The sequence below is a fragment of the Echeneis naucrates genome, chromosome 12, assembly GCF_900963305.1.
Source record: "Echeneis naucrates chromosome 12, fEcheNa1.1, whole genome shotgun sequence".
Lineage (NCBI taxonomy): Eukaryota > Metazoa > Chordata > Actinopteri > Carangiformes > Echeneidae > Echeneis > Echeneis naucrates.
Genome location: NC_042522.1, coordinates 13,085,690 through 13,097,941, shown reverse-complemented (window position 1 = coordinate 13,097,941; position 12,252 = coordinate 13,085,690). Strand labels below are relative to the sequence as shown.

Here is a 12,252-nt window from a genome sequence, read left to right as displayed (position 1 = left end):
CATATCATGGGTCCTCTGGTTTCTAGAAAAAATGTCAAATACGTAGTTTATCAGCGTGTTTCTCACATGGTCATTCAAAAGCTGTCATCTGATAGAGGCATAAAACGTGTTTCATAACTGTTAAACATTCAGTTACCTTGTTTCATTTCTATTTGGACTGACAACGATCCAAAGATATCGATGGACTATTTTATTGTAAAAATATTAAATTTTAGTTGTCATAAATGTTTTAATTACTTGCTGAGTTAGAAATGCAACACACTGTTCAGAGTAGTTACATAAGTCATTCTTTGGGCAGCAATTGTTGACCACTTTCCAAAATCAGATTGCAAATACCTTAATATAACTTTTAGGCATTTGTTCTGGGGAACAGTTAAAGAAATTGCTCTGTGTTTAGGGAGCTGGGGTTACACGTCGGCCTCTTATATATAAAGCTGCAGCCTGGAGCCAGTTAGCTTAGCACATAGCAAAAAGACCACAAATATTCCCAAATGAACACATTACACCTCATTAGTCTGTAGAAGCATAAAAACAACAAACAAGCTAATTGAATGGTCTCCGTTTTAAAATAGGTGAATATGTCGCTATAAGTCAGACACATTGAGTGAGAGATCATTTCACGCCAGAACTATGAAAACAAGATGCACATGAACCTTCAGATTATTTTTATCTTACATTATAGTACTGGGGGAGACTGGCAAAGCAATACATTTTAAAAAAAGATGTGGATGATCAATTCTCTGTAGTCCAGCAGGGAAGACAGGAATATCTTAAAATTGCTCCCTAGCTTGAAACACTCTGTGTAAATTGAGATAACGGTGTTTGCTCTCACGCCATATCCTGGTGACAAATTTGTGCTCGACTAAAATCTGAGATAAGACCTTCTCACAATGGAGGAAACGTTGCATGGGCATATTTGGAGCAGCAGGAAACCAGAGAGGGGGGCCAGAAGTGCGAAGTGGTGCAGTTTTAAGGGGGGCTCATGTGACAGCTGAATTTGAAGACAACGACAGACTGTGATACGGTTTACACAGATGACAGAGGGGAAGGAAACTTGAACAAAAGGATTTGGTGAAGGAATCCGGCACAAGAGCGGAAGCACCATTGTATGGCGTGTTAGATGAGCGTGGAGGAATGCAAGCATGGGCTAAGGAGACAAAGACTCAGTCAAAGGGGAGTGAGAAAGGAGAGGAAACAGCCCCAGAGAGGCGATAGAGAGGCAGATGACAGCTCCTTTTGTAAGAAGAAGGCTCCGTCAAAACAGATGGCAGCTGGTAAAGAAGATTAGGTGCTGTTACTACCACTTCAGACCAATCACCCCCCACCCCCCCACCAAAACACAGACAAACACATACACCATACTCACAGACCTCCAACTGTTCCTTCTCATCGCAACACAACACAGCCAGAGCTCACCCCTGTGTCACACTCACTGTAAACCAGACAGGAGAGCGGGTCTAGTCTCAGTGTTCCTGTGTCTCCGCTCCATCCCCGACCACCAATCAGGGATAAAGATGAACTCTGGTATTCGAACAGTTTGCATCATGTTTTAGTTTGTCTTTAGACTTTTCTGCCACACCTCGATCCATCATATTTATTTGACTATACTTATTACAGGAAACTGGGAACACAGCAACATCAGTATAGTTAATGAGTTGGTGAAACTAAAAGGGCACCTTAAATATGGAGATACATGACAGGTCAAAACATAACCAGGAATCCGTGTTTGACTCCAACCTGCCTCTGATTGTTTCCGTCCCTTCGGCCTGAAGGGACTTGTGTTGTCACCATGTTGCCAGATCTCTTCAATTAACCTCCGATCTAAGCCCAAAGTTGCTATTATTGGAGTGATGGTTAACACTATAAAAGGAAGACCTCCATCTTAATTTTCTCAAAGAGAAGGGTACAAATTTTTTGGGTCAATCAAGAATAATAACATTCACGGAAACGCTCTTCTTTGCTTTCTTGGCAACAGTTTGACCAGATGTCCACGGACTAAATTTGGACCTATGCGGTTGGGAGGAGCTGAATTTCAGCTAAAGCTAATTGTAATATTTAAGAAACTACAAACCAAAAAACACGATCACCACCTCTCAGATTACATTCTAACAACCTAAATATGTTTTCAGCCACAAACTTGTTTGAGGCTGCTCATCAACTTGAGGCCTGGTTGGGCATATTTTACCGCCAATGTTGAACTCTTCCTTGAGGCAACTTCATGCTAATGTCTTACAGCAGGTCACATTATGATCAAACACATGACATCATAAGGAAAAACTCTGACCACGTCTTACTTCTTCAGTTGGTTGTTTTATTTATCATTTGCATTGACACCAAATGTACTCTACTGTTTTCACTTGCTATCATAGGAGATGCATTTTGAATTGTAAACAGTGAAAATGATAAAATGCATTTCAGAAAACTCCTTACAAGCAGTGTATGACCAGGAAAAGAGCATTTGTGCCTGCTCTTGCTCACCTAAATACATGTCATCTTATAGTTTTGAGTCTCTCGTATTTACATAGATACAGCTGGGTCCCACATTCATCACCAGCAGAGACCTATCAGTTTTTTGTTTTTGTTTGTTTTTAATGTGTTATCACATAGTTTTCTTAAAGAATTATATTTACAACCATAACGTCCCCAGCTGCCTGCTGCCAGGGGTTAACATACAGTTAGAATCACTTGCTTAAAATTCATTAAACTACTTATGCTTCTTGAAAGTTTACATTGTAAGTCAACCTTATAGCTTTACGTTTGTTTTCTTAACAAATAAAGTTAATACGGAGCTCAAGCCAGTCGTCTTCCTCATAAAAATTCTGAATTATCCAAATAAATGAACAGACCAAAAATAATAATAAAATAAAATAAAAAATAAAAAATATTGCACTTAAAGTTCAGGACAGCATTGGACCTGTTTGGTGGTTAAAAGGAAAGTGAGAGCTTTTAGCCGAGTGCTTTGGAGGAGGTGAGGGTGTCTGTAGAAGCATCCAGCAGGTTAATCTAAATAAATAGGTAAAACTGTTTGTACAACATGAAGCAGTTTCTCTTCCCTCACACTATGAAAGGAGCAACCTCTTGTGTATTGCTCAATAGAACTACAGAAGGGCAGGTTGAACCCTAAAGCATATAAAAACAGCGACGAAGCGTGTGTAGAAAAACAGAACATGGTGGAACCTGTCATAGCAATGTCCTGAGAACGCGCCCCCGATTAGTCCAGAATGAGATACAATGTTAAAGGAAATGGTATTTGGCTGCGTACAACATTTCTTCTTCTTCTTGAGTTTTCGCTCCTTGTTGTAAATGGTCTTTGGAGAGAGGAAGCAAGAGGGTTGTCCTTTCTTTTTTTTTTTTTTCCTCCCCAACTCTGGTTTTAAATGTGATTTTGAACTGCCTCTTGGACGTCAACTTAATCTTCTGCGCTATTAATGTAAGTGGTGACACATCTGTGTTTCTTCACAGCTCCAGTCCATCTGTTCTTTATACGTTTGTGTTCTTTGCCTGCCGCTGTCTCTGCCTTTGTCCACGCTGAGGGCTCACAGCATCTTTCCGCTGTCTTGGGATGAAGTGAATTAGGTGGAAGTCATTTAAATAGGAAGCTTTGAAAGGATGTAGAGTTCAACGGAGATGAGACAGAACCACAACTCTAGTTTTTCATTCAGTCATCATCTTGACTTCTTTTCTTCTGTCCATCACAGACTTTTGAACTTGTTGGGGGAAAAAAAAAATGTTGAGTCGTACCAACGGCTGTTGAGGACGGTGTGGAGGCAAGGAGTGGATTTGATTTGAAGTGGGAGTTTCAAAAGGAAAATAAAGGAAAAAGTGACAAAACAGTACCGGACTGTCTTCATGTCGGCAGTTTTTTTTTTTCTTTCGTTCTCTTTTTTTTTGAGCAACCCCTCCTTTTCTCCAGTACAACTGAGCAAAAACTTAAAAACACAAGAGACGGACACACAAAAAAAAAAACAAAAAAAAAAAAACAGTGATCAGACATGTGTCCAGCTCCTGCTCCAGCCTTCGTTTGTGGAATTCTGTTTTTTTTAGTAACATCCATTCATGCATTCATCAGTCCAGCCACTCATCCATCCATCTGGTAACTGTGTAAACTACATTCCTCCGCAGTGCCGTAGCTTTGCTGTGTCCTCTCACACCATAAAAACAACAACAACAACAAAAACCATAGTGGACAAGATGACAGAGATGAAAAGGGGGGGAAAAAAAAAAAAAAGGCAAACACAGAACCTCACATCCCACCCACCCACTGTACGTTTTTCAAGTCATCATCATCATCAGTCATAATCTTTTACTTCTTTTTCTGCTCTCTTATGACGAAGATGAAGTCGAAGTGGAGCTGGGCTTTTTTTGGTTGATTAAGTCCAAGTAGAGTTCTGAGCGGAGGAAGCGGGGATATGAGTCCTTCTCCATCAGCCCGTATATCCGCCTCTGCGCTAGGTCAAAGCAGGAGCGTGTCACATTCTGCAGGTTGTCCTTAGTGTGATCTCTGGTGTACGAATCCAGATTTACCTGCAGGGGGAAAGCATAAAACAAGTGAGACAAGTCAGAAACACCAAATGGTTAGTGCGTGTCTTCTTTAGTTGGAGGTGGTTGTTTTGATGTCATTTTTTCCAGTCTCTGTGTGAGCTGTTTTTCCTCTTACTCACCTCTTTACAAGACTGGATTGCGATGTATTCTGCAAAGATTTTCTTGGCTTTTGAGGCCATCTTGGACTGCGACTTGATCTTCTTGTATTCCTCACATGCTAGCCAGAATTCCAGATTTTCCTCGCTGAACTCCGTGCGCAGGAAAGCTCTGAACGCTGCCAGGCCATCTGAGGGAGCAGAGAGGAGGGGGAGGAGGAGGAGGAGGAGGATAAACAAGAAAAGAGTTGACTAGAGTGCCATGGTAACCGCTCTGCTGAAGTGCGCCTTGCAGTTTGGGTGCCTAAAATAGCTCTGACGGCCTTTTGACTCATGTGGTGTGGAATAAAGTGAGGCATTAAAATCATTTTCAACACCACAGTGCATATTCAAGTCCTTCTCATTCTTTAAGTGACATCACACCGCTGACCCAATCCTTCCTTTTTATTCAGTGTGACATATGCATCTACCTATGTGCTCACTGTGAATGAACAAAGACACAACTGTGTAATCGGTGGAAGGAAGAGGGGAGGCTAATTCTGGGACTGTGTGGATTTTTAAGTTTCAGTCCTGTTAATGATTTGAGGAAGAAGGCATCCAGAAGAAAGAAAGGCAGGAAGCTGTGTCCACCCACGGATCCTGTCTGCACCTTTCCGTTCCCATGAATCACCCACACTGATAAGCGCCAATGCAAGCAGTCGTGTCTTAGCTCATTCTGGTAAGCAGGAGTGAGGTAAGAGGTAGAGGGGAGGAAATTACAAGAAGGAGAATAAAGAGGTCAACAAAGCAAGATGAGAAACAGATGGTTTGGCTTTTTACCGCCGATGAAAGCAGACCGTGGAAAATAAATTGTGGAAAACAAAAATAGCAACACACTTCCAGGTCGCCTGCCTTGTTTTTCCTCCCCCCATCTCTCTGTGTAATGCATAGACCCTGTCCATTGGGATTCAGGAAACTTGATGCAAGCAGGGTGTTCACTGCAGCAGTGTGTGATCTGTGTGTTATTCATGTCAATACATTTCCAGCCATGACCAGCCTCCACCACCTTAGGCATGTACTATATATTTACCCTGTATACTGTGTGATACTATAAGGTACTAATCCATATTCCAAACATGTTTAACACAACAGATTTCCATCTATGTAAGATATGGAAAAGATGAGAAAAAACAACAACAACAACAACAAAAAAAAATCATCAAAAGTAACTTACATTTGTGTGCCAGCAGCTTGTCAAGTGAGTCCCCCCATTTCAGTGCTTCCTCTGGGGTGGGCCTGCAGATAAAGGCAGAGCGATTCTTTAACAAGCCCATCTCAGCCAGGTTTCGCATTGTGTGACCCATCCGCAGAACTTTTTTCTATGCTGAGTAGGTGAGTGGAAACTTGGAAATCAGTAATTCCTCTCTGCTGCCTCCTTCCACTTTAGTCTGTGTATACTGCTTTTCCCCTCACATTCAGTTCTGCCTCATGGTATGAATCCTGCACTGAAAGCCATGAGTCTTTCTGCCTCACTATAGTGGGGTAGGCTTTTTATATTCCCACTGAAAGCAACTTATCAAGTGGGAGGGGAGGGGCTCCAGCCATCCAATGGGGAAGCCTTGTTTGCTTTGGAGATCTCCTCCCATACTGGTGCGTGTCTGCCCCCTGCTGCCTCTCATCCTTTGTGCTCCCTGCTGTAAAGCATGCCTTTTCCCAGGACTGATCTACTCAGTGGAATCCACATCTTAACTCTCACTCACAAACTTACTCAGATATAACATTTTTTTTTCCTCTCTTGTGTTAAACATTTTAAAAATAAGCAAACCACACACAATGTTTGGTTCTCATACTCTTAAACTAATTTGAAATTAGTTTTAGGAGGTTCAATGTTAAGACATGAGACAAAAGACAGTAAAAGACTGTGTAATGGTTGTATTTACATGTTATTCTATAGATGGTTTTGGGATGAAGTGATTACTAAGTGACTAACATTTTTAGGTCTATTGCAATGACCAAAGTAAAGAGATTAAAGCTATTAAAACTAATCTCTCAGATTTGATATATGTATTAAATTAAATGAAGATATTTGATTTTGTAAATGTAATTTATTGATAACCAAACACATGCGCCTACTAAATTAATTAGCGCCACATGTTACAGACATGCTCTCAACTCTCCTACTGCCCACATGTCTGTCCTCCAACACCAGGTCATCAGCAGTTGTGGTGAAACCCGGAAAGCAGTCTCACACACACCCACATGCACAGTACGTGGTGTCAGGAAGTGGCCACTTACTTGACTGACTTCATAGATTTGTCTAGCTTGCTAGCTGGGTTACTTCCGGGGGATTCATTCCTCCTCCGCAGGAAAGCAAGCCGATTCTTCATGTCTTTGGCCCTGGGTTAGAGAAAGGTAGAGGAGAGAGAGGAAGAGAGAAAGTTTTGAAAGAAACGGACGAGTGGAAGATTTATGAGTAGACAGGAAAGAGGAGGGGTGGGGGGGGTGAGTTGAGGCAGGAGAAGGAGAAAATGGAATCATGGATGGTGCGGATGATTAAGTGGATAGAGGAAGTAGAGAAAAGGAGAAATGGGAAGAAAGTGTTGAGTGTCTGTGTCCAAAGTCCACAAATGAAACAATCCAAGGCATGGCGATCACCAATTACGCTCCTCAGATGTAAATCCAATCCATATGATATCAAACCCAGAAATGCCAGAAAAGACAAAAAGAGATATTGGGTTGTGTACATTTTAGTCTTGAGCCAGGTATGTTGGTACGGCGGAAGAGAATTTCTCCAAAAGCCAGGTATCAGACTCCTTTTCCTCGCTTCGTGTCAGTATCTCTCCTGTCAATCTAGTATCTCTAGCAGTCTTTCCTGTAGATGTGTCCCTGGCAGGTTCCTCGGCAGGGACTGAGCGAAAGTGGCAGAGAAGGAGGAGAGAGACTCAATGCTCACTCCTCTGTTTCATCACACCATTCTCCATGTGCCTAGAGGGGTTGCTGAGAGGGAGCTGACCCAGGGCCGAGGCAACAGGGCACAGTGACCTCCTCACTCCTCTGCTGCTTTCCACCAGCAGCAGCATTCAAAATCCTCCTAACCACCCACCTCACCTCTGTTCCCAGCTGACAACCATCACACACACACACACACGCAACCATACCCACTGCTGGCCATTTCACCAAACCCTCGCCCACCCCCCATTGAGATCCAACAGAATTTCTGCGCATTCCCATAATCCCATGGTGCCTGTCCTGGCTTTTCCCGACCTGGAGCACGTGCTGCTTCGTTGGGATGTGACCTCACTCAACACCCATTTCCTGAGTCCCTGCTTTTGATTTCCACTGTGGATTGGCTGGCCTGCTAATAATGCAGTGATGTACTGCGGGCCGGTAGGCCCTGATCACTGCAAGCTGTCCCACTGCCAATCCGCAGACCTCAGGAGAGCATGTACACCCCAAGTAAAGAAACAGAGCTGCCTGTTACAGACACCTCTCATTCAGACAAGAACACTGGGGGCAAGGAGGTGCACTGGAAATGAATAAACTCGGATGGGGATGAAATAATGCCCACGGCAAGCTTTCCAAGGAACCCCACTGTTTGCACATGTGCCAGCTCATGCCTGCTTCACTGGTGCTTTCATGCCAGTCACAGGTGTTGGGAAACTCCCAGTCTGCAACAGTCTTTGCATGCGTGCGTGTGAAGGGAAGCAGTAAAGAAGTATATCTTTAACTCATAATTTCTGCTTCTTCGCAGCAGTCTGTAACACGTTCTTTGACGCTGGCCATCTAGTTTGCGCTTTTGTGTATAAACTTTGAAGGGGGTCACACATCCAGTGCGGCTTGCGCTGGCAAAACAGAGAACCCATTCAGCTGTAGATGGGTGTTTTTCCAACGCCTGCAGGAAAGGAAAGGCAGAAACATGCCTATACAGATGATATAACACCTCTACATGAGCTGTTCGAAACAGGCGCTGAATGGCTCCTTTAAAATCAGGATGAGTGTGACTTTTTGTAGGTGGCTTGGTTTGGGTGTGTTTGGGTTTTGGGGAGCTGAACTGCTGCAGATAACTTTATCTTTGTCTAAGAAAGCCTCTTTGGAAAGCATTTGTCACATTCATGAGAAAGAAACTCACAAATTAGTTTATTACCTGTATGTTTAGTCTTGATGAAAAATCTAAGATAGACTAGGTAAAAGTTTTTTTCCCCTGAAAAGGAAACTTGGGACAACAGGAAGTAAAAAAACAAATGCAGTTTGTAGTGAATTCCAAGGAATACCTTGTGCTTTATGCAGTATTATTGGTGGGGAGATTTTATCCACTGGCTGAAATAACACAGGTGCAAGTGACCTGCATGTAGCTGGCATAAACCAGATGTTTAAGTGCTGCACCTAGTCTACGGAAACAACCGGATAAGAGCAGTATCACTGTGAAGAGCCCACACTTGTAAGCCTGAGGGATTATTACCAAAATAAAAGAATGAACGATATCTTGCTGTTAAATAAACCTGTAACACTGGAGCTCGATTTATTAGATTCTTCTATTTTTAGGTTGCACTCGAGCCAATTAGGTCCTGAGCTGTGCATGTGTTAGCTCAAAGAGCATCTCTGTCTTGCCAACAAATGTGAGGAAGAAAAGAACACGTTTTTTTTTACAGTTTTCTTTTTATAAGGGTTGGGAAATGTTTTGCTAGCTTGACAAAGGATTCTTTATTATTTTTGTCTGGTTTTATACAAGCTGAGCCCATGTGGGAATGATGTCATACCAACAAGCACTTTAGGGTAATAGTGTGTTTCTATCCTGCCACCATGTGGGTGTCAACGGATACTGCAAACGTAAAAAGAAGCACAGATTGCCGACAAGCCATCACCTCACTTCTCATAGACTGTGTCAACAATGGGAGAAGCTTATTTTACCACAGCTCTGACAATACTGTTGATGGTATTTAAACTGCTGAACATGGTCTGCAGTAACACCTGAGTGTCTGTATGTTGTATGTCACACCCTTGTGGGGGGGTATGTGACATTTCTTCCTCCAAGGCATCTCATCTGATACAGCCATGAATGTAACTGGCTCCAATAGCTTAACAGGAGTCAACAGCAGGTCAAACTCGGGGAGGGCACCAAAATACTCCTCCCAGCATTTGGGCAAAGACGCATTCGCAATGCTTCTACTGTGTCGTGCAGATAACACCTCCAGATGCAGAGATTTTGAAAATCAACTAACTAAAAACAGGGAAAATACTGAGCTAAAAATTGAAAGACAGATGTATTTCTGTATCTATTTTTTAATAGAAGAGTTGTTTTGTGCTTAAGGACCATTTTATTATGATACTGTACTTAACCTGAGCTCTTTATGCGTTAATGCCTCCTCTCACAGCCACTTTTTAAATCGAGAGCCTATCGATTTAAAGTTATTTTTTCCTCCTCGCTGTATCCCTCCAGCTGCTAATAGCTCACTGGAACTAAATCCATTACCTATATATCATAGTCCACTTGATTTATCAAAGTCACCTCTACTCTTAACTTAATCTAACACATTCTCTGGTGAAGATTATAAAATGAATGCGTGTGCTCTGCTGCCCCAAATTATGTGCAGCATATCAATGTTCGCACCACACGGCACAGTATGCGCTCACACCTCAGTGTCCGCTTGAGTCGGTACAAGAGAAACCATCTCATGAGCTTGAGTGGAGGAGCAAGTGGTCTTTAACTCCACAATTATCTACAGGTTTCTGTTCTCTTTATTCCCTCTTTGCTTGACTCACATTAGACACACTAATAGCACCCTGCTGGCTATTCCTGGTGTTCTAAAAAGTAGGCCGCACTCTCAGGGAAAGGCTCCGGGAGCACATGGGGGAGAGCTGCAGACAGACATACTGCAGAGCACAACGTAACACACAAGCACCGGCCAAATCCACTGCCCCATTTCATCCCACTTTGCGACTTGTGTTTGCTACGCAAGGCTTTATTTTCCACAACGGAGGCTGGTAGTTCACACTTTGTCAAGCCTGACCTGTAAATTCTGGGGTCCAGCATTAAGCACAGAGGACAAATTCAAGCACAGTGGTGTTAGAGCATGTTTTCATTGCCTCTGCCACTTTCTATTTACAGAAGGCCATGTTCCACTGAAGTTAGTACAGGGCACAAAACACAAACAAGGCTGTGCAAATGTACAGCCTTGTTTGTGTTTTGTGCCTGTGTGTTTATAATAAGTTAAGGGTTGTGTCAATGCGTTTCTAACACTTTTAATAACATTTGTGTATTTGCGTAATGCAAACAAATTGTGAGCCTCCTGTAGAAAATATAGCAAAGATATTATTTGTGTATAAACATGAATTATAACAGAACAAAAGTGAAGCGCGTGCCTTCTCTGTAAGTCCCACTACAATATTCCTAGAAGAACAGTGAAAAAGGGAATTGTCCTAAATTTTGTCCATAAATATAACACCATCATATTCATCACCTCCCTCAATCAAGACCAAAAAAAGAGTTCTATTTTGAAACAAACTCACCTTCCCAGGCTCAAAAACCACATGAGCAATCCTATTCCTGAAATCCAGGCTGCGTATAATAAGAACAAGGGACAGCCTCAAGTTAGAAGTTAAAGCTCGTTCCTCCAAAATAGTTTGAACGCTTCAGCCTCACAGGGGATTCTTCTCCCTCACTGTGACTGTCAAATGAGATCCACGTAGAGGTCAGAGAGCTTCCTACCAGAACTACTCCTGTGGGACATAAAGCAGCCCCCTCCCACGCCTTCCCATCCTCCCTTCTGAGGTTTCTAATACTTGATAATGAAAACTATCAGTGCAAACCAACCCAACGCATGCAGACATATCCACGGCCTCGTTCTTACCTTTCGAGGTACTTCTCTGAGAAATCAACCATCGTATGAAACATGGATGCCGGCCTGTTTGCAGGTTCACTTGGTGTGTCTGGAAATTTGACAGCATGTAAGCGTGTATCACGGCTGCCAGCGCTCAGGGGCCAGGGGTTTGTTTGACAGTCACATTCCTCTAACCCCTGAGAAGCTGTGGTGGAGCAATATATAGTCCTCAGGGGACTGGGGAAGGCGGACCTCGGGCTCACCCAATCACCATGCACCATACAGGACAGATTCTTTCCATTCATACATGGTCAGGTTTTTTTTTTTTGGGTGAGTTGAGGTTACATTTATCCTTTCAGCAAAAAAAAAAAAAAAAGAAAAAAGAAAAAAAAGTAACTTAATTGTCTTTAATTATGTTTATCTCTCTCAACTGACAAGCAGCAGAAAAGCTCTCTGCTAAAGACTTAATACATTCAAATTAAAATTAACGTTTGTTTGCACTGAATAAACTGAAGATGCAACAACAAAAGTCAACTTGTTTGCTTTCCAACTCTATTTGTCAGAATCCATCAGGTACTAAGGAGATTTAATCTTACTTTATTCAGTATGTGCTCATTTTAACAAAATTATTTATAATTGTGTGTACAGCGGAGATCTGCTCAGTGGATGTACAGCATATATTATGGACAGCAAAAAAAAGTCTTTACTATCAACCTACCAAGTTGACAATTAAGAAATAATTATTGGAATGACACTAAAACTGAGCTGAACACACTTATCTCTTTTTAGGAACAAACATCTGCCGCAGCCAATCACAC

The 12,252-nt window shown here is 42.3% G+C and overlaps 1 protein-coding gene across 6 annotated transcripts in view; it reads right to left on the bottom strand.

Annotated features, from left to right (window-relative positions):
* Positions 1-3,294: 3,294 nt before the first annotated feature.
* The window catches only part of rgs3a (regulator of G protein signaling 3a), a 72,709-nt gene continuing 63,751 nt past the window's right edge, over positions 3,295-12,252 (bottom strand). For 5 of the 6 annotated variants that reach the window (XM_029516613.1, XM_029516614.1, XM_029516615.1 and 2 more), the window contains 4 exons: positions 6,912-7,013; positions 5,851-5,912; positions 4,662-4,828; positions 3,295-4,524 (listed from right to left, as the gene is read on the bottom strand). In XM_029516613.1, the coding sequence (XP_029372473.1) occupies positions 4,324-4,524; positions 4,662-4,828; positions 5,851-5,912; positions 6,912-7,013 (532 nt within the window). In that variant the 3' untranslated portion in view covers positions 3,295-4,323. Of the gene's footprint in view, positions 4,525-4,661; positions 4,829-5,850; positions 5,913-6,911; positions 7,014-11,464; positions 11,612-12,252 lie in introns of those variants that run through there. The other variant, XM_029516617.1, reaches the window with a different exon arrangement.